The sequence below is a fragment of the Papilio machaon genome, chromosome 25, assembly GCF_912999745.1.
Source record: "Papilio machaon chromosome 25, ilPapMach1.1, whole genome shotgun sequence".
In the NCBI taxonomy this organism is placed as follows: domain Eukaryota; kingdom Metazoa; phylum Arthropoda; class Insecta; order Lepidoptera; family Papilionidae; genus Papilio; species Papilio machaon.
Window position 1 is genome coordinate 1,778,342 of NC_060010.1, and position 22,979 is coordinate 1,801,320.

General features: G+C 32.0%; 2 protein-coding genes across 3 annotated transcripts; both read left to right on the forward strand.

Moving 5' to 3' along the window:
• The first annotated feature begins 3,249 nt into the window (after positions 1 to 3,249).
• LOC106721075 lies at positions 3,250 to 11,127 on the forward strand. Its single transcript, XM_045684112.1, has 14 exons — positions 3,250 to 3,841; positions 4,119 to 4,305; positions 4,818 to 4,914; positions 5,132 to 5,236; positions 5,317 to 5,405; positions 5,971 to 6,037; positions 6,164 to 6,220; positions 7,597 to 8,227; positions 9,401 to 9,596; positions 9,903 to 9,999; positions 10,362 to 10,466; positions 10,589 to 10,674; positions 10,912 to 10,978; positions 11,051 to 11,127. The coding sequence occupies exons 1-14, from the start codon at positions 3,250 to 3,252 to the stop codon at positions 11,117 to 11,119; spliced, it is 2,445 nt and encodes an 814-aa protein (XP_045540068.1). The 3' UTR covers positions 11,120 to 11,127.
• A 3,119-nt stretch (positions 11,128 to 14,246) lies between these two features.
• Positions 14,247 to 18,600, forward strand: LOC106721089 (YY1-associated factor 2). 2 transcript variants are annotated; one of them, XM_014515961.2, is made up of 3 exons: positions 14,247 to 14,537; positions 17,758 to 17,915; positions 18,391 to 18,600. In XM_014515961.2, exons 1-3 carry the CDS (start codon positions 14,402 to 14,404, stop codon positions 18,493 to 18,495), a joined length of 399 nt encoding a protein of 132 aa, XP_014371447.1. In that variant the 5' UTR covers positions 14,247 to 14,401; the 3' UTR covers positions 18,496 to 18,600. The 2 variants fall into 2 exon arrangements, with proteins under 2 accessions (XP_014371447.1, XP_014371448.1); XM_014515962.2 differs by lacking the exon at positions 14,247 to 14,537 and adding an exon at positions 15,268 to 15,370.
• The last annotated feature ends 4,379 nt before the right edge of the window (positions 18,601 to 22,979 follow it).

Below are 22,979 nucleotides of genomic sequence, written 5' to 3' on the forward strand. Positions count from 1 at the left end.
GTCGTTGCCATGGTGAAGTAGCTCTCATTCGTCGTTAACATACTTACTATAGCAAAAAGTGTCGTGTCAACTTTTCGTAAGATTTTTTCCGTCTAGCCCCCTTTCACAACGCGCGATAAGGAACTTCGTTCCAAAAAAATGTAATTAGCTTACTTACGTCGAGAATTTAGAATTTCGGTAACTTAGTTATCACCGACTTGCTTAATGATAAATCAGCGCCAGACAAACGATCACTCTTTCTCAAATCTTTTGATATCATGTTTGCCGCTTTTGTCCATCCAATATGTATTTGAAATATTTGATGAATTGAATAAATTTGACGTAAAATTAAAAAATAGTGCTTTATTTTTGTAAAAGCTTAGTGACAATTATACTTATTTAATTAATTTAATACTAATTAAATTATATTACGAATGTTATTGTTTTATTTTTTGTTTTTAATCTTACTAATATTATAAATGTAAATGTTTAGATGGATGGATGTTTGTTTGAAGGTATCTCCGGAACGGTTGAACGGATCTTGATGAAATTTGGCACAGATGTAGAACATAGTCTGGAAGAACACATAGGCTACTTATTGAGATTTTTTTAAAACCGCGCGGACGGAGTTGCAGGCGACAGCTAGTTAAATATAAACCTGAAACTTTCTTTTCCTTTATCTACATAGATCCTTAACCAACAATTTACAGTAACTAATGTGTAATTATTTCACAACGAAACACTTCAAACATAACATATAATTACTTAAACGCTAGCTTTATCAAAAGGTGTTTGTTTACATGCTTTGTAATTATTAGTAACTCATACAGGATGTTAAAAGTTGAGCAATGAAAAATAAAATAGAGAAGCCACTCGGTGACACATTTTGGTCTTAACCTTACAAAAAAATAATAGTTTTTCCCTTTATAAACTTATCATGACAGATTTTTCAGGTCGAGACAAAAAAGGTTACCTTTTAAACTCAAATATGAATAATCAAAAAATAAAATAATCTAATTTTTATCGTCGCTTAATACGTATTAAAATTAAATAACTTAGGATAAAAAAACTAGTTATAAAAATTTTAGTTGGCATATAACTGTTATGTTACTGTCTGCCGCGCCTCTGTCCACGTAGAATTAAAAAGAAACAAAATAAGTAGCCTTTGTGTTCTTCTGGACTATGGTCTACATCTGTGCCAAATTTCATCAAGATCCGTTGAGCCGTTCCGGAGATACCTTCAAACAAACATCCATCTATCTAAACATTCGTATTTATAATCTTAGTAAGATAGTAAAGGAATGATTAGAATAGACTAACAAATCTGAATATATTATTTCACGGAAGAATAAACTAGACTTGACTAAACAAAGAAAATCGAAGACAATGACCAAGGTTACGTTACAATTTTTTATGCCTTACAAACAATACGATAAAAAGTATACTTAATCTTTCCATTGTATCTTTTTTTTTGCATAAACAGTCACTTTAAAATGACAAAATTTGGTATTCGAAAAGATAATTTTAAAAAGTGTTAAAAAAAGTCCGGTTGTTCTTGCATTATTCGAACAGTATTTATTAAATAAAATAGAGTTAGAGAGAGAAATAGAGTTCAATAGAAATATGATCTTCCAATACTTACAACATACAGCCATTTCTATTGCTATTTTTATGTCTTCCATCTCTCTCGTGTAACGAAATGCATCTCCGAGACTCCTAACATTTTACTCTAATTTTAACCCTTTATTTTGGTTTACTAAAACCTTCTGAAGAAGATGCGAGTGAAGAGTCTTGCGAGACATCACAATCATTTCTTCTTTGCCATTGTCATTTGCGTAAGCGTAAATTGATTAAAGTTTCACTTTATAACGAAGTTTAAAAACAGTACATGTACTAAACAAGTCCTCATACAGTTAAAGCGACAGTTGGAATATCTTTTTTTCCTTTTCATGGCAGCGGCATAAATCGCGTAAAGCCCTTTCATCACGTTAGAGCGGCTCCGGAATTTGAATGTCGGGTTTGCGTTTCCTTTTTAATCTGTGCACCAAGATAAATTACTACCAGCGCTCGTGTCTCGTTAGGAATACGCGCGAAAATTTCTAACCTTAAAACCTTTTTTATTAATAGTAGTTGATTATGATTATTATTTCTTTTGTTTTGAGTACTTTAGAATTGTACAAAAGTCAGACTTATTTAAGCAACTTATATAATTTTATATACTACCTACTCAAGACATTTTTTATCCACAAAAAAAAAATTAAAGGTAAACTGCGTAAAAGATTCTGGGAAGTTATATAGCTATGAGGTTTAGTCCGCGACTTCTTCCATGTGAATTAAAAAATCTAGTAATAAATATAACCTACTATGTTATTCAGCGATAACGTAGTATTCTAATGGCAAAAGATTTTTTGAAATCGGTCTAGTTGTTTACAATAACACACAAATCTTTCCTCTTATAATATTAGTAAATAGAAGTAGATATAGATTACTACCGCAAAGAGTTGTGTTACATGTAAATGATTGGAATATTTATAAAAAATAGTTAAGCAAGATTTTGAATAAGCCACATCTCCCTACCCTATTTTGGAAATACTTATTTAATTTCGCAAATAAAACTCGATGTAGGGAACCAAGCATTTATTTCCAGTTTACGCTTACCCGTGTTGTTGTTCGTTCGGTGGTCCTATAACGTCCGAAGCGTCGTCTGTTTTTATTCGTTCACTTCAGCAACAAGTTGCAACACAACGTAACTCGATTCGTGGCTCGGATCGTAGTTTTTAGGTTCCCTCTACCGGCTAACATTTGTTTTTATTGATGTTTTATTGTTATTTAACATCTTAATATGATCTAAATATCTCCAAATATATTGACTACGTTTAGATTTTGCTTAGAAAGAAAATAGTACTTATGGTTGTCAGCTAATGTACGTACAAAGCGAAGGGTTGCTTATTAGGGAGGGGAAAATAGGGGGTTATTATGCCTTAGTCAACCACGCTGGCCAAATGCGGTTTGGTTGACTTCACACTTGTTTGAATTTTATCGCACCAAAGGTACCCAATCGGTAGTTTAAAAAATACTATTTGTAAAATGAATAATATTGAAAAGCACCATGTATGTAAGCAATAAGCATTCGTAATCATATATTCATTAATTAAAACCTTTCGAGGTGTCGACAAACGAAACAGCCTCATTAGGTTGTCTAATAAGTTATTTAAGATAACACGAACTATAAAAGACGCCATTTTGTATTATCACCTAATCGAAGGCAAAATGGCGGGTGAATCGCTTTTCGATGTAACATTAAAACGTTTAAATTTAATTCTAATTTTTACAGGTTTGAATTTGGAAAAATGTAATCGTCGACAAAAAATTAAAAGAAGATGTGTTTATATTTTTAATTGCATTTGGTTGAATAGTGATATAATTGGGGCTGTATTTTATTTTATTGACGGCATAGAAAATGGTACAGATATGACGGAAATTACATATCTTGCGCCATGTGCTATGCTTAGTGCAGTTTCTAATTTAAAATCATTATATTTAATCATATATAATGATTATGTTAACAATTTAATCGATGAATTGAGAAAACTCGATACAAACTCGATTAATTATAATACCAACATAAAAAATAAAATAGAAAAAGAAGAGCGTCGATTCTTAAATGTCGTTATAAATTTGTTGAATATTTTAAATATTGGTATGGTGGTTAATTTCACTCTTAGCCCATTGATTCTTATAGCTATAAATTACTTAAGGACTAAGGAAGTTGAACTAATGCTGCCATTTTTAGACGTGTATCCATTTGATCCGTTAAATATAAAATACTGGCCATTGGTATACGTCAAACAAATCTGGTCAGGTAAGGCTATTTTTTTCTATCCTACATTGAGATTAAGGTCCTTAGAAACTGTACTTATAAAATTCAAAATTGCAATTAAAAGATAGAAAACGTTAAAATTTCTCTAAGAATTTAGCCGCAGGATGCTTTTCTTTTTCCACGGTTGCGGCCATCGTAGTTTTAAAAAATGATAGTAGTCTTATTTTTAAATGGTTCAACTTTTCGGAAGGAAGAGGTCACCAGACAAAATATGCTATAGACCTACAATGAAATTATAATAAATTCTTAATCATTACAGAATGTATAGTCCTTTTAGAAATATGTGCAGCTGACTACTTCTATTATATTTGCTGTACCAACATTCGAATCCAGTTTCGACTACTAAGTTACGAATTGGAAAATTTAATACCTACAAAACAAACTGATGACCAGGATATCAGAGGTAGACTGTTGGAATTGATAAAATGGCACCAACATCTTATAAGGTATGCGTTTAACTAAAGTATCTAATCGTTTGCCATTCAGCTTTTTTTTTAATTCAACGAAGAAATTGATCTACCTAGATCAAGCTTTTTATGTATTAATTAATACATTTCAAATGGAAATTCCATCACTATATTATATTTTACTATTTATTTTCACTGCGGAAAGACAAGCAAAAAAAAACATTTTATCTTTGTTCATTTCGTGAAAATTGAAGATTAAAAAGGAAGAATAGAAGATCAAGAGTCATAAAAGATACAAATATAAAAGTGATAGGGAATTTTGAAGAATTTCGGGAAGGCGAAAAACAGAAATATTGAAATCCATTTACGGCCTGTCCCGCACTAGTTGAGTTGGCTCATTCATTCGACTGGTGCGGTGAAATTGTATACAAATTCGATAAATACTTTTTGAATTTATCACGTTTTAACAGACTGATCCAGCGAGAATCTTTTACGTTGTAATTTTTTTTAATCTTTGCCCAACTAATTCAAAAATCGATTTTTTTTTTCAGCGTGACAAATACTTTAGAATTGATTTATTCAAAATCTACTCTATTCAATTTTTTCTCAAGTTCAGTGATAATTTGTCTCACCGGTTTCAACGTTACGGTTTGTAGTTTTATTTTACAAGTATATCGCTCATTTTCACGGGCGACTTTAAACGTCACAATAAAAAAGCGTTGCGTTTAAATAACGCTGCATTATGAACAGATATGGATTTGTTTTTGAACACTTTTTAGCGCGCAATAAAAAAACGCCCGTGCGAATGAGGGCTTAGTTTTGGGCTCTCCATTTTGTACTAAGCAAAGCGCCATTTTTATTTCAGGCCATAGACAATTTGGCATTTGGAGTGACATTTCTGACGTTTCTATTTATGAGTCTACTTCAAATTTTCTGTTTGTGTCTCTTTGGCGATATGATTATGAGATCGGTAAGAAAATTATTCCATTTTGTATATTTTGGAATATCGTTATAAATTCGGATAAAAAAAAATTGTGGATTCGATTTCAGAGCCTGGAAGTTAGCGATGCTGTGTACAATTGTCTATGGTATACAGTTGATCATAGACTAAAAAAAGATCTAATGCTTGTACAAATTAGGTATGTAAAAAGTATCTGGTATTTTTAGCCGACTTCAAAAAGAAGGAGGTTGGTTATCAATTCATCTGTATTTTTTTAATTGTGTTACCGCGATGCTGCGATAAAAATTATTTTAATCGAAAGGAAGTGCTTGCAGATGGGTCCCATTTTTTTGATTTTTTTTAAAATAACTAGAAGACTAGTAGATTTTGAATTTAGCTTCAAAATTTGTTGCGAAAATTAGGGACATTTTTGCTTTCAGCGCTTACGTAGGCTAAACTATAAGACCTACATAAGAATGATGTATGGAAGAATTGTAGCTCTTTACATGTGCTAAATAAATCCGTCCGCGATAGCATATATCTATCTTTCATAGTTTTCTCACAATAACTATTTTTTCTTTATAAACATCAATTATAATTAAAAAAATCAATACTTATTCCTTTAGTTACCTTTAGTCTTAATTATTTCATTTTTCATTGTAAGTTTTCCATCAAGTTTAAATATATATTGCGAGTATCCATTAAATAAACGTATATAAAATTTTTCTTTACGTAACTAAAAAAATGTTTCTTAATTATTTCAGAGCTCAGAAACCGTGCAAGTTAACCGCTATGGGATTCGCAGACGTCAATCTCAGGGCTTTCACAAGAGTAAGTTCTCATTTTACGAATAACTTCTCCTCACTTCTGTCTTTTTAACTCTTTATATTTCTCCACTTCTCTAGTGTACTGTGGATGTATTTTCTCTTTTGAATGGCATTAATCTTTTCCTTACAGGTCCTGAGTAGTTCTTGGTCGTACTTTTGTCTTTTAAATACAATGTATACACCGACAGCTGACGAAATTTGAAAACAACGAAGATCATGTGATCATCAATTGATTCATTTCAAAACTCACTTATTTTTAACAAGCAGTTGCCCGCGACTTCTATATTAAATCTAGTATTAAATTCAACCCATGTCACTCAGAGTTCCAGTAAATTCCCAATAGTGAATTAATTTTTCAAATCAGTTCTGTAGTTTCGTAGCCTATTCAATACAAACAATTAAAATCTTTCCTCTTTATAAAATAGTAGCTTTTACCCGCGACTCCGTCCGCGCGGAATGAAAAAATAGAAAACGGGGTAAAAATTATCCTATGTCCGTTTCCTGGTTCTAAGCTACCTGCCCACCAATTTTCAGTCAAATCGCTTCAGCCGTTCTTGAGTTATAAATAGTGTAACTAACACGACTTTCTTTTATATATATAGATTATTGATAAATTATCTTCATATAATTGTGTTTATTATCATACTTAATAATATAAATGCTAATGTTTAGATGGATGGATGTTTGTTTGAAGATATCTCCGGAACAACTGAACGAATCTTGATGAAATTTGGCACAGATGTAAAACATATTCTGGAAAAACACACAGGCTACTTGTTATTTTGTTATTTGAGTCGAGGGCGACAGCTAGTTTAAAATAAATTATAAAGTACGTAATGTGAAAATTATAAAGTAAAAAATAATAACTCCTAGTTACAAACACTAACAATTATATTATCAAGAAACTCTACAATCGTAACTACTAATTACACAAAAACTTATGAATACTTTAGTATTTATGGACGCTAGTATTTGTTTGTATTGTTAATTATCTTTAATAAGGATGTTTAAAAATACTAAACGATACTTTGGTTTTTGTATTTTATAATGTAATATTTAATTTAATTAGGATTTGGTTAAGAAGAAATCATTTTAGCTGCAGACTACGAGAATAAAAACTACAAAAACTCTTTGGTTATTTTCTTTTTTTAATCAAATGTTTGCTTATAAATTCGGCCTTCAAAGGTTTGTCTATTGGCGGAATTTCCGAGATACATGTGCCTGAATAAATGTACATAAACAAAAATATATTCGATGAGAAAATTTAATATTGATAGCAACAATTTAAATCTGTTTGTTGCTTACGGACAATGATTATTAAACAATAAAATTACCCTTTGAGGTTATTTAGAACATTATTTACATAAGAATTAAATAAATTAAAAAAACATACATTTGATTTTTATTTGACTGGATTTTATTTATTCTTCTGGATCTTATTTATTTTTAAATCCTCATCCTATATAAACTCCTGTAATAATGATACGTTAACAAGCAAAACAACACATTGTGTTGTCTATTAAATTATTAAAAAATAAATTACCGCTTACATGTATAAAACAGCGCAATTTTGTATTTCATTTTTATATTAGCAAGATGTCCGAACCTACACTTTTGAACAAAACGTTGAGTCGTTTAAATTTTATTTTTCTCGCTATTGGAATAAATTTAGAACATAAAAAATGTAATCGATTGACAAGGATAAGAACAAGATGTATTTATATTTTTAATTTCATTTGGCTGAATAGTGATGTGCTTTGTGCTGTGTTGCATTTTACGAACGATTTAAAAAACGGTACTGACATGACAGAATTGACATATCTCGCGCCATGTGCAATGTTGAGTACAGTTGGGATTTTTAAATCATTCTTTTTAATTATATATGAAGATAATATTAATGATTTAATTGACAATTTACGAATACTGGATGAAAAAACAAACATGTATACGGTTACAGTGAAGAATAATATTGAAAAAGAGGAAGGAAAATTCGTGAATTACGTAATAACGTTACTGAATATATTCAATATTGGTGTTGTATTCGATTTCACGTTAACGCCTATCATAAAAATAGTTAAAAATTACATGTCTAGTGGAGAAATCGAGCTTGTTCTTCCACATAAAGTGGTCTATCCATTTGATGCATTCGACATTAAGTACTGGCCGTTTGCATTCTTTAAACAGAGTTGGTCAGGTAATGTCCATGATTAGTATCCATCTTTATTTGTACTTAATAAGTTCCATTTAATTTTAAAATCATTTTTATAACCAAAGAGAAAGAACTACGACAACCTAAGACGAGGATTTGAGAACTAAGAATGCATAGAGATATAAAAATCTGCGTTACTTACAAGGGTTTGTGTTAAGCATTACCAATTGAAAGTCTATGTAACCCCTTTGAGTAAGCGTAAGAGCTTTATACATCTTACTAATAAATGAGATTGTATAGGGTATCTCCAGAACTTCTAAACGGATCTCACTCAAATTTTGCATAATTGTAGAAGAAGAAACCATAGGCAACTATATAATTATTTTTTTAACCGCACGGACGGAGCCGCGGGCAACAGCTAGTTTTTTTATAAATTAAAACAGATTATTGCCAAGAAGAAAGGCTTTTCGACCGGTCAGATGACCTAATATAAAAGGGGCCGTTATGTCTAGCTAGCTATCGGTGTGGCAAAATAATTTAGAAAGTTTTAACTGCTTGGAACATTTTAAACGGCGATAAATCGCCGGTATGTAATATTTTATAACAAAATATAATATTTAAGTCTGTAGTTTTCGTTGTATTTTTTCGTTGTGACAACGAAATATTAATTTTAAATTTAGGAGTGCCGACTCATGTCATGTATGTATTACAGTGAAATAAATATTCACAATGAGCAAAATTTTATACACAAAATATATAATTTAATTCAGTAACATATGCCTTCGACCGAATCCATTATCATCATCATCATCATCAGCTCACTATACGTCCCCACCGAGGGGCTCGGAGCCTACCCCAATTTTAGGGGTGACGAGGCCATAGTCAACCACGCTGGCCAAGTGCGGGTTGGTTGACTTCACACATATCATTGAATTTCTTCTCAGATATGTGCAGGTTGCATCACGATGTTTTCCTTCACCGTAAGAACGTCGGATAAATGTACATATGTAAATCGAAAATCGAAAAACACATTGGTACATGGCGGGATTCGAACCCAGGACCTGCAGATTGCAAGTCAAGTGCTTAACCCCTGAGCCACCGACGCTCCAAATCCATTAGATAAATGTAAAATACTAAATTTAAAAAAATTGCTTTTTCACAATTTTTTCGATAGACATATACATATGTTATTTTAGAGTTTAAATATTTTTTTTCCAGAATGTATAGTTCTTCTAGAAATGTGTGGAGCAGATTATTTCTTCTACATTTGTTGTACATTTTTAAGAATTCAATTTCGTCTATTATGTTACGAATTTGAAAACTTAATATCATCACGGCATTCAAAAGAGGACAATCAAAATACAGTTAGAAGCAGACTTATGAATTTAATAAAATGGCATCAAGATATTATTAAGTAAGTTAACATACAACCGTGAGTTTCCACTGTTGAAAAACTTATACAAAACATATAGACTAGCAGTCTAAGCAACAATATAAAAATCCTGGTCTAAGGACGCTTCAATCGATTTCTTTGTTACATCACTTTCTAATGACCCCAAAAAAATTAGTTCCATATTCTTCCGCAATAAGGCGAGGTATTTTAAATTCCCAGACAGGCTATAACTTTTTTTAAATGTTTGTTAAGGATAGTATTAACCAACGATAACGACTTACAGATGATTTTTGAGTCGTGTTAATGTCTAATATTTGATTTTTCCAGATGCACAGATACGCTAGATTTGATTTATTCGAAATCTACATTATTTAATTTCGTATCCAGTTCAGTGATTATTTGTCTAGCTGGCTTTAATGTTAAGGTAAGTATAATTATGAAGGTAGTACATTATTTATAGTACTATTCGGCTAGTTACGCAATTAATTAATATTTTGTAACAAACCTTGTCAGCGTGACTTTGAGAGTGTTGGCCCTCTCTTTTGATAAATCTTTAGCTGTAAAAAATAATACTAGCTGATATTTTTTAACGTAACAAAATGACAAAATAAATGTGCATCCACCTAACGTCATAAAGATTAATATTTTGTTGATCAAAGACTAAGTTGTACGGAAAAAAATGATTTATATTTTTCTATGACATAATACACGTCTTGTTATATTATGACAAAAATATGCAAACTTTATTTGAAAATGTTTTTAATAAAACCGCCATTTTGTTTTTAGGTCACAGACAACATAGCTTTGGCCGTTACATTCCTAACGTTTTTATCAATGAACCTCTTTCAAATATTCTTTCTGTGCCTCTTTGGCGACATGATAATGAGGTCGGTAAGTAAGATAGTTAAATACCGGTTTCGTTAATATCATTTAAACGGTTGCATCAGGTGTTAACGGAAGTCGGGATGTTTAAACTTAGAACAGGTTATTTTTTTAATGTTTCAATTTCACAGAGTATGGAGGTGAGCGATGCTGCGTATAACTGTCTATGGTATGCAGATCGTAATGTTGCCAGTGATGTGCTGTTGGTGCAAATAAGGTAAATATGCAAATAGATGGTAAATAGGGAGGCGCCCAGTTTTCTACATTTTCTTTTTCTTAACGATTTTACTATTTAATATGATACGAAAAAAAACTTTTTAACAATGTTTTAAGCCTTGGTAACACTTGTTTTTTTATCATATTACTTTTCGCACTTATAGTTTTCTATGATAACAAAAACTAGAATGCTATCTCTATGCAATGAATTTTAAGGTCTCCTACACTATTTTTACAGAGCTCAAAACCCTTGCAAATTGACTGCATTTGGTTTTGCGGACGTCAATTACATGTCATTTAGTAAGGTGAGAAATTCGTAAATTATATGTTTTTGTTTACTGGCAACATTGTTTTAACGTTTTTTTAATTAATTCCAGATAATAAGTACTTCGTGGTCGTATTTTGCATTACTCAATACAATGTATGACGAGAATCAAAAAAACTAAATACACGCATATTAAATAAAATAACTTAAATATAACATTTGACCACTTTTTAAAATTAGACATGTATCAATGTACATAATATATGCAATTTTTCTCCATCTATCTAACCACATGTACCAAAAATTAAACTGAAAATCACGGGGTCATAAGACGTAAGACACAATTAAATAAATAAGATAAAATTAAAAAGTTATAGTAATAATTTCCACCGCAACATTGTTTTAAAATTCTACAGCTCAAGTTGAACATCGAATAAATGATGCCAGTGTGGCCGAAACGAAACCGACTTTTATTTCCGCATGAATACGAAAAACGAAGTTGTATCTATGAGTCATTCCCGCTCTTGAAATATGACCAAGGATTTATTCGCGCCAATTGTTACACACCACATCCGTTTATTTGGTGACATTTTAACACAGTTTTAAAAAGTAAAAAAGTCACGTATTTTTTCATTTTAAATATAGAATGTTACTAGTTGTCGCCCGCGACTCCGTCCGCTCGAAATTAAAGAAAAATTAATAAATGACCTATGTGTTCCAGACTATGTTCTACATCTGTGCCAAATTTCATTAAGATCTATTGAGTCGTTCTGGAGATACTTTGAAACAAACATCCATCCATCCATCCATCAATCCAAACATTCGCATTTATAACATTACTAAGATAAGATTTAAATTTTACTTCTATAATTTCAAAACTTTATATATACTAATGGTCGCCCATTAGTCGAAATTTGACCATAATTAATAATCAAAAATGTTAATTTTTGACTAGCGATCGCCCGCGACTTCGTCAGCGCAGAATTAAATAAAAAGTAGCCTATAATATGGCCGCGTGCATCAGGTACCTCCCCGTCCAAGTCCCGTCAGTCTAACCGTTCCGGATATTACCCGGAACAAACGCTACGAAATATAATAATTATTCTTTTGATATTACAAATAGACACTCCAATTTTATTAATATGTATAGATTCAAAGTAATTTTATGCACTAATTCACATTAATGTTTAATTGTCAAAATTACGTTCATCGTTTTACGCAATTTGCTAAGAAAAATTCACAAAGAGTTCACGTATTAATATTACGAAATTATATACGATTAACAAAGGTTGTTAATAAACGTTGCACTATAGACATTTAAAAAAAAAAAACAAAGTTCGTAGAAAAGAATATCAATCAATTCTCGATAGAGGTATTTTTCTTTCGTATCCAAATTACAAGCCTCGTTCCGTATTCTGAGCAAAAATTACAAAGATGCCCAGCGTCTTACGAACCGACATATTTTCGAAAACTAACCTTAAATTAATCCAACAACAAAAAACCCAGCTCCAGGTAGTCACGAATTCACATAGGCCCGTTCAACACAAAAAAAGATCGACATTTCCAAGAATTTTGCTTCTACAAACCTTTGTAAGGTTTTTTTTTGTTCTTGTCATGTTACATTTCTCCTTAATTCTGGCAACTGATCATTTTAAACCTTTTTAAACCGTAATGACAAAGCAACAGAGTATATAACGTCATACATTTAAATCAAATATTTATATTTCTTTTGATTGGTTCTTTGGTATATGTCAAAAAAAATTGGTTTTTATTTCAGAGAGTTCTTTAGGAATGTTCTGTGGCACTTTATTTCTTAGATATTTTCTGAAATGTACCTAAATTAAATATTTAAGCTCGATATTCTTTAAGGTTAACTCAGTTTTTTCCGCATCCCATTGTTATATCATCATCATCTGAGGCGCTACAGCCGCGGGTGGGCCTGGGCCTGGTCAAGTAAATTCCTCCACACTGGTCTACTTTGTTATATACTTGGTTTAAAAAAATTCTAGAGTAAATTTATTCCCTGTCATTATGTGACAAAATAGAGATAACAAAATGTTACTAATGGGGATTTTGGTCTCAGAAACCCACGGAACCCAGAAACACGCGTTCCTACAGATTATTCAATATCAGTCATGACTTTTTACTTCTGTCGATCCAATGTTAGTTTTTAGACAAGTCAATGAAAATTTACTTACATTAGTGCACTTTTTTATCTTAGTTTACTTTTAATTTCAAAGTAATATCAATAAAATGGTTCAGTTACAGCTAACAGTAGGCAAATTGTTTTAGTTCAACTCAGTTTAACAGCTGATCAATTAGCGCCATGTATGCGACAAGCTTATCCGGACCGGCAAGAGAGGCGCTGCTATCGCGGTCAATTCTGTCAGAAAATATGTAAAATCTACATAAGCATAGGAAATGGCATAAAAGAAAAAAACATCACGAGATAGCTACAGCACCACAAGCTTCAAGGTTGTTTTGACACTTTTTTTACATTGACAGATGGCGCAAGTGAGCTACCATAATTTAGTTTGACTTATGCCCAACGAGCAACGAGTCAAATAACTTTGTGTCTATAAATTACATAATTGTTATTCCGAGTATTACATAAGATTATATACAAAAACTTATTGTTTCTATGTCAGACGGTAAAATAGTTACGTTAAAATAGTCATATCGACTCGCATTCGCACGCAACAATTACGGAAATAATATTGCATGTCCGTGCAGTTTACTAGATTGAAAAAAAAATCGTTGGACGTAATCATTACAATCTTTCTGAGGCATATGTATTATGTAACATTTATTATTTTCAGTAATATTTAGTGTATCAAATAAATACAAGTTACTTTCGTGAGATTTTACAGTTAAAATCGTTATCTTTTAAATTACAAATACGAAAATGTGACGTTTTTTTTTAACAAACAACACAAAAACAGAAAATTTATTGAAATGATTGCAAGATTACATAATAATCACTAATTGATGACTTTTAAGTGTTTTAACTTTTGGTTCCCAAATTATGTATCAGGAGATGTAACATTCTTTTCATTGTATTCAAAAATAATTTTCTTTAAAAATCGGTTTTCCAATTCATTCATGTCTAATCTTAAAATCTATGTCTTAAATAAGTAAACTCTGTGTTAGGAAATATAGATTAAGATGATCTCTACTCATACGAGTAAAAATATTAATCGTGATAGCTCGTTAAATTAAAAAAATAACTAAAACCTATTCTGATTTAGTCTGTGGTCGTGACGAAATGTCGGTAACAAACTCGTGCTGTTTTATCTATGGAGCTCTTGCGAGCTGTCATGGCGTATTGTGGTGTACGTTTCTGTGCACAGTAAAATATAAATAATGATTCTTAGACGGAAAATACGTGAAATGTGCTTTAAAAATTATTGTGGCTATTCCAAAGTATCATGATTAATGTGTATTAGTGTAAATAAACGTGACAATGGACAAGAAAAATGCTATTCGGAGGGCAAAGAGGCCTTCGAAGGCGTTAGAAGAAAATTATTGGGATTGTAGTGTTTGCACATATAGAAATAACGCGGAAGCATTTAAATGCTCAATGTGCGACGTTAGAAAAGGTAATTTCATTTAATTTGCTATAATATAAAGCCCCTAAAGCCCTCTTGTCAAGTACAAGCCAATGTCCGAAAGTCCTTCAAAAATTTAGGTCGTTCCAAGGGTTATTGAGCTGGTTTTTGTTTACGCTTGTAGTTTTATAATCAATACATGGGTAGACGAGTTATTAAATGAACACAAGTTTCTTAAGCACGTATTTATAAAGACACCATACTTGCGTAAATTTGGATTATTTAACTTAGACATTGTTCAATTATGTTTCTACTAAAATTAACCAGAGAGTAAGAGTGCATAACAATGACACCTAACGTTACTTTCTAAACTGACAAAAAGTCCTATTAATTTAAAATTCGAACATTATTTTGAAGTACACTTAACTTATGACAGTTATTCATGCATTCTTGTTTCCAATACGTAAATAATTTTGCTTTAGAAGTGTACAATTTCGTTACAAAACACGAATACATTCACCTGATACACGATTTCCTAATTCCAGACATGCCTGGTAGTAAACAAATTACTCTAAATAAAATTAGTTTCTGTAAAATTCACACGGCTGACGAGCGCTAGTACTGCGGATAACCCGACTATAACAAGAAGTCAAATATAACAATACTATTTAGTACAGAGTTAGAGATTTCTGAAATTGTCAGTGTTATAGTCGTTGACCTCGGTAAGGTATGCATCTGCGTTATAGGATGAGTATAGTTATATGCAATATAAATATGTTTATCTTACAAATTAGTCATGATAGCTAAGTGGTTGGGTGGTCAGACTGCCTATTTAGAGACTTCGTATTGCGTTTCATTTGACTGCCGCGAAAAGCATTCAAAATGTAAGTACCTTTAGTAGGCTGTAACATAGATACGGTTTTCCGAGCTTTTGTTTGTTATTTTTTTCTATATTTCGGAGCGGTGATAGTGTGACCGGTAAACGCACTCATGTCCTAAAGGTTGTTTATTTTATTTGATATCTAACCCCATTTCCATGATTATCGAAATCCCTAAAAAAAATTAAACTTGTCAAATGACTCCTATTGATAAAAATACCGTAAATTTATAATCAAAGCATTAATTTGGGTGGTATGGTAGAATTTTCCTACCTATGTAATATTTAAAAAAAGAGGTAAATTAGGAATTCGTTCTGTTAAAAATTTGTCTAGTTAAATTATAAATTGACGTAGTTGTATTGGTACTAGTGATGCAACGGATGTCTGTTTCCGTTTCCGCAAGTGCGGAAGTTCCGCACGCTTTTCAACATCCGTTTCTGTTTCTGTTTCCGCAACTTTTATAACGGAGATAAAACGGAACTTTACGACGGCTGAGAGATCCAAATGCGCGGCGCGAGACGCGCAGTCCGTGCGCGGCCTTTCGGCACTTGTCGCATTTGTTTGTTTACGTACTTTTTCGTGAATTTAAGCGCGTAATATTTTCTGCTGCTGTTTGAAATAATCAGTTGTTGTCCATATAAAATTTGACAACTGGCAAAATGTGACTATTTCATACTTACGAGTTATTAAATGTACTTTTGAATAAGTGATAACCATGTAATATATCATCATCATTATTATCATCAGCTCACTATACGTCCCCACTGAGGGGCTCGGAGCCTACCCCAAATTAGGGGTGACTAGGCCATAGTCAACCACGCTGGCCCAGAGCGGGTTGACTTCACACATATCATTAAATTTTTTCTCAGATATGTGCAGGCAGCATCACTATGTTTTCCTTCACCGTAAGAACGTCGGATAAATGTACATATGCAAATCGAAAAACACATTGGTACATGGCGGGATTCGAACCCAGCCCCTGCAGATTGCAAGTCAAGTGCCACGAGCCGCCGACGCCTAATAATTATATCTTTTTCTAATGTAGATTTGGGGTATTTGATACTTAACACATTCACTGTTAAATAAAAAAGGTAACAGCTGGGAGCCAAAACTTTTTATGGTGAATTTTTATTTAGTATCTGGGAATGTTTGAACATATAGATAAATTAATGTTATTATAAATGTGATCCGAGTGGTCAGCAGTGAATGTTATTAATAAAGAAATATATTTGTAAAATGGTTTTAATATTTAAAAGCCTTTGTTTATGAACACGTATTTTAACTTATTGCAGCACAGTAAAAATACATAAATTGAAGGCTAAAGGACACCGATATCCCATGCCTTAATAAATTAAAAACGAATACCAACTGTTTTTACCAAAAGAAAAAATATTTGTAAATATATTTTTTTTCATATTATTTACACTTCTGTTTCCGCATCCGCTTCCGTTTCCGTTTCTGCTAAAATTTATTTTTGACATCTGTTTCCGTTTCTGGTTCCGCTAAGACACTTCCGTTGCATCACTAATTGGTACGTACACGAGGTATAAGGATAATGGTGTTATTTTAAACTCGATCGGTGATCTCATCTCGTTTATTAAATAGTGTCATTACTGGTACTATTTTATATAGTACATTGTTTTAGATTATTAGTAATACAATACTGCACTAACCGTTGGTTTCTGAGACCAATATATCTATATAAAACATATCGTTATCACTCTCATAATCTTTTACAGCGATAACGATATGTTTGAAACGGGTCTTAGAAACCCACGATAAGTCGAATCTCTTTTTAAATATTTTCATTAAACTTTTATAGACCGACAACGTTATCTGACGCTTAGTTGTACTGTGGCTGTCTTGTATGATGTGTTTTATGGTGTTTTCTGTGTTTAAGTAGTTTTTATATATTTTTGTGACAAAACTAACAACGATATCGGCGCCTCTGTCACCGGGCCAGATAGCTTTGTGTGACTATAACTGTGGGCAAATGACTTCACAGAATACATTTGAAACCTTGTCCTCAAGTTATCCATTTTGCCAGTATGTCAGCCAGCAAATCGTGAACTTCGCCCGTTTGTAATTTGCTTAGGCAAATTGCATATCAAACCAGTAGATTCGCGGTACATTTTACATTGTAACTACAACTTATTGTAAGTTGCCAACGCCTGTTTTGTTGTATGCAACTGCTGGTGTATTCATTTTGAAAAAAGATATATTTTTGACATACTCACTATATCCTTAGGCAAGTAGGGTTGGCGAAAGGCAGGTGGTCGGCCTTAAAAAACTTAAGCCAAAACTTTATGGTTTATAAAACTTTGTGTGCCGACCCCATGTGAGTGGGAAAAGGCCAGGGAGATTACTCACTATATATTTTATCGTTGTGTTAGGCACGTCGACACGCAAGCCGCGCATCAACCCCGCGCTGGTGGCGGCGCAGGCGGCAGGCAGCTCCCAGAAGCGGCCTCGCTCCACTTCCCTCAAGAAGAAGCGCCGACATCCGCCACGACTCAGCAACGTCGACAGAAGCTCTGCGCAAACTAGAGAAGTATATTGACTAACTTCTTAAACCCTTTTTTACAATAAGCAACTAGCTTATTCAGCACGCGACCTTCTGTGTTTGACTGTGAAAATAAAAGAAAAAGACTTACATAAGAATTAGCAATCGAGTCTTTATCAGAGTCGCAGCTAGGGTTATTGGAACGAAGTTCCTTATCGCGCGTTGTGAAAGGGGGCTAGACGGAAAAAATTCTTACGAAAAGGTGTCACGACACTTTTTGCTATAGACGAATGAGCGCTACTTCACCATGGCAACGACGTGACAATATATAACGAAAATTCATAGAAATAAAATGTACTTCTTGTGAAGACTTAAGTTTTTTATTCATGGAATAAACATTGGTTCCTTCACTAATTAATTGAAAGGAACTTCGTTCCATCCGGGTGTCCCTTGACACCTCTCAAGTTTTTTTTTTTGCTTATTTTCACCACCTTGCAATACTTTTACGTTATCATTTCCCTAGGTAACTGTAAGCGGGGTGACAGTAGTGATAACGGAATATAAACCGAAGAAATCAGTCTCCAGTAGCTCCAGCGATGTGGAGTCTTCTAACGACACGAGGACTTGATCTTCACCAATATATCAACAATTGGATAAAGGTTAAAGTTTTCTTAGCGACCGGAAACAATATTCGATCCTTCGGATTGATCAGTTTTTTTAACATAATAAGAAAAAGCAGCATTGGTAGAGACAGTACCTTTGTATTTACAGTAACAATGGCAAATTCCACACTACTTTATATTAGGATGTTTTGGTTACTTTGTATGAAACGGATTACAAAAAATTCCACCACCCTATAAACATCACGTTCTTTCTATTGCTATGAAAATCTTTAGAATCGAATATTGATTTCGGCAGAACAGCACAAGTATCAAGATGTTAAAACGTCTTGTTTCTGATTTTTTTGCTGAATTACAATCCAGTTTCGGTTTCGTCTACATAAGGCGTAATGAAAAGTAAACACGTAATTCGGAACTTTTAAACTTTTTTTTTTTATTGAAATTTTTGGCATGTGTCTACGTTAAAATATATTTTAGTAACTATTCTAAGTTACGTAAATATTTTAGTGTCTGTAAGTTTTATAATTACTTTTAACAAATTCAATAAATTGTCAAAATTTTAAGAAACTCATTGAAATTTTACTTCATAAAGATATTTTGTAAACATCGTCTAAGAATCATTATTTTTTTTAACATATGAAATAATGCAAGAAAGTTAAGAAAAAAATAGCCTTAATAGATAGAATAGCAAAGAAATGATTAAAATAGTTTTTGTAACGTATTTCAAATTTGGAATGTTATGTTGGTAGTACTGTAAACTGCTATTGGCATGTTTTTTTTTATTTATTTTATTTTGTCTATGACAATACGGTTTTGTAAATTTATAAAATAGATGAATTTAATGTAATTTATTTATTATTTATTATATTTCAATTTTATGATTAATTTTTATTGAATTTGATTTTTTTTTTAAAGTTATGTGTATATAGAAAAAGGACCAGCGGTCACTGCCAACTAGAGAATTGTAAATAGAAATGCTTAAATTAATAATAATAAAAACGTATTGATATTTTTAAAATGTAATTTAAAACATTGTTATGAAGGAATGATATTAAGATATTTTGCAAGTGAATGGAAGTATAACAATGGAATGATTAAAAAAATTGGAATCTATGCAACAAACGTAATAACCGTAGAATTCTATTGACGAAACATGTATTAGTACTATAAGAGCATCCTGCAGTATTCCACCTGAAAAATAAGTCGTTTGAACGTTTCATAAGCATTGAGAGGACGCGGAAGTAATGACCAAAAGGACGCTGCTTTTAAATGTGTTTTTACGAAAAAAGGCTCGATTAGTACATGACTATTGTTTTAACACTGTTACCTGTATTTTGTAAGGTACGGAGTTTATCTCGTAAGGAACAAGGCAATTTTACTGTAAGTGAAACACCGCAAAACGTCCTGACTGTACATGTTTAAACTTGTTGTAATATTTTTTATTTCTTTCTCTCTTATTTTCAATGAGAAAGAAAGGGATGAGAATATGTATTATCACACGTGTCACTGCTGTAACAATACGCACTATATGTTGCGGTTACTTATGGTAAAAATATGTATGAAAAATCTGCGGTCCATGGTTTCTCTCAGCGGTTTCACGGCCACTGAATATAATGGATTATACTGTCAGCGTTTAATGCCTAGACCAGGGATCCCCAAACTATTTTGGACAAGTGACCCCTTTTTCCCAAATGAACTGTTACCACAGACCCAAATGGCTAAATTACCTACTTTTAAGATCAATTATTATTATTATTATTCATTCATTCTGACTTAGGTCAATAGAAGAAGGCAGTGTGAGAATTAGCAATGCATTTAGTTCGATGTCGACCTGTTTGGGAATCCATGACCTAAACAGTCTTAAAGTAAATCAATCCGCTGAGTGTTAAAACCTTAAAAATATTTTCGACACATATTTTGAAGGTGTTTTATATGGAAATTACCACTACTAATACTTTATCGTGGGTTTCCGAGAGCCTACCTTAAAGGTGACTAGGTCATAGTTAACCATGCTAGCCCATTACGAGTAGATGGACTTATTCTTATGGACGAATTCCATATGAATTTTGAAAAACAAATGGGTACATGGCGGAGACTAAATCTGGACGTAGAATATTCGGTCTGGTCCGGTCAAGCGCTTAACAACTGCGCCACCGACGTTAAAAGTTTGAATAGCATTATACAATATTAATTCATAACATCACAAGACAAAGAATGTGCATATATGAATGTTATTGTTATACTAGAATAACATGACGATTCAGTTCCATGACGTTACAGGTCTTGAAAAGCGGACAAAATTATTTGTGGTATGAAATAATCTATTATCGTCCTCTACCTGCCCTATGTTCTTATTGTCCGTTTTAATTTTAAGATGTGAATTATTATACACAAAGAAAACACGATGAGCACATTCTAAGCCTCACATGTCCGTGTATTTTTGCAATTAAGAATGTACCACAATTTAAACGTTGTTACCAAAAAACTCTCCAATCAATCGTAATGCCTGTGTTACAAGTAACTAATTATTTATTCTAGATTTTAAGTTTAATTTGGAACTTATGAATTATTATTTTTTTAATCATACATTACTTAGATCAGATAAGATAAGGATTTTACTGCTGTTTACAAGAGGGACCAAGTTAATATTTGTTGTCTACCCTCATTAAAGAATGAGATAGTTATTTGTTTTTATATAATTAGCTGTCATTCGCACGGACGCTTTTTTATCGTGCGTTAAAACTCGGCATTGGCGGCTCTCAAGCTACGAATGTTTTAAAATCACTCGGGTTCCGATAGCGCAGCGATTTAAATGCAACATTGCGAAAAAGTTCGCGTTTAAAAAGTGCTACCGAATGAACAGACACGGTTAGGCACTTGTTGTATTGCAACGCCTTATTAACGGGCGATAAAAAAACGCCCCTGCGAATGATTGCTTACATGTCTATAACAACATCTAAATAATAAAAGTTACATGAAATGTCAAATTAATTTTTTTTTTACTTAATACATTTGTCTAATTTTTCCGGCGTACATAATTACCTACTAAAATTAGAAAAAAATGTCCAATGGTTTAGGTAATTATAGGCAATATACCTAAAATAACTAATATTTATTTATAAGTTTAAAACAACATCACAAGGAACTTTTTTATCAGTACTTCTCGAGTTGTCATCACAATAAGAAAAGAGTTACAAAAGAACACAATTCGAATCATAGAATATTAAATTAATGTGAAATTTTTACCTATTATGACGATGGCCCATAGCTAATTTGATTTAATATTAATTTACTTGGGCTTAGACATTTTTAAAAGATATACGATTTTGAAGAATCGATAAAATATTTTTGTAACTAACTCTAATGCCAAAATATGCAAGAAGTAAAAGTGCAGCTTTTAGTAGATTGGTTAAAGCTGCTATGTAACTAGGCCATTAGGATAAAACAAGGCATGTTTTTGAAGCAAGATGGTTCCTGTGTTAGCTAAAATGGATACCAAATCAAAATTTAAGAGTGTAGGTAATTTTTGTTTAGTTTTCTTTCCCGGAATATTATAGTTGGGCTTTGATTAAATTAGTAACCAAAATGTACGTTTAATATTTCCTTTTATCTTAATACATATGTGTTGATAAAAAATGAATGAACTAGTATATTACGACTAAGGTTTTCGAACGTAGAATTAACACAAATTTTTATTTGAGTATTTTTATTAATGCTTACTATGATTTACCTAAAATTATTTCTTTAAATATAAAATTTTTCGATGGTTAAAATTTAGTCCGCCATCTTGGTTTTAACGCTCTTCTAGTTATTGGCGGGAACGACAAGACTTCAATTGTATTTTAGTGTATGTTAACTTATTGTAATTGTATGATAAACAGTTAATTATTTTTAAGTTAAACAACAATGTATTGTATATAAAGGATGTGGAAAGTAATGGTTTTGTTTCATTTTTATCCTTTTAATACCATAAACATCGTAACATTCATATAAACCATAAGGGATATAACTTTTTCAATAGATTAGAATTTATATTAGAAAATTAAGCTCACAACAAAGACAATATAATTTAATGAAAACCGAAAAAAACGAACTGTCTGTAATTAAAAAAAAATGTATCTAGAAGTGACTTTTACAATTTAACAATCAAATATAAAATATACCGGCTTTATTTTCCCACGGCACAGACTAAATAGAGAGATACCCAGACAGAGACTTGATAGTACAGAGTAAAACAACGTAATTGAACATGTACATTCTCAAGACCTGACAGCTTTGTTGCTCTATCAGTTATTTGGATGCTTTTAGTTTTATATTTTAATAGCTCCTACGTGTTGTATGTTTGAAACGAACATTTTGTAAGACAAAACTTTAAATATTAATAGAAATAATTGCGACGCATCAAACTTAAATATACAATAGACAACAAAAAGCTACAATTTTTCTTTTGACATCACTTTTAAAATTAACACAGCAATTATTATTTTTCAAG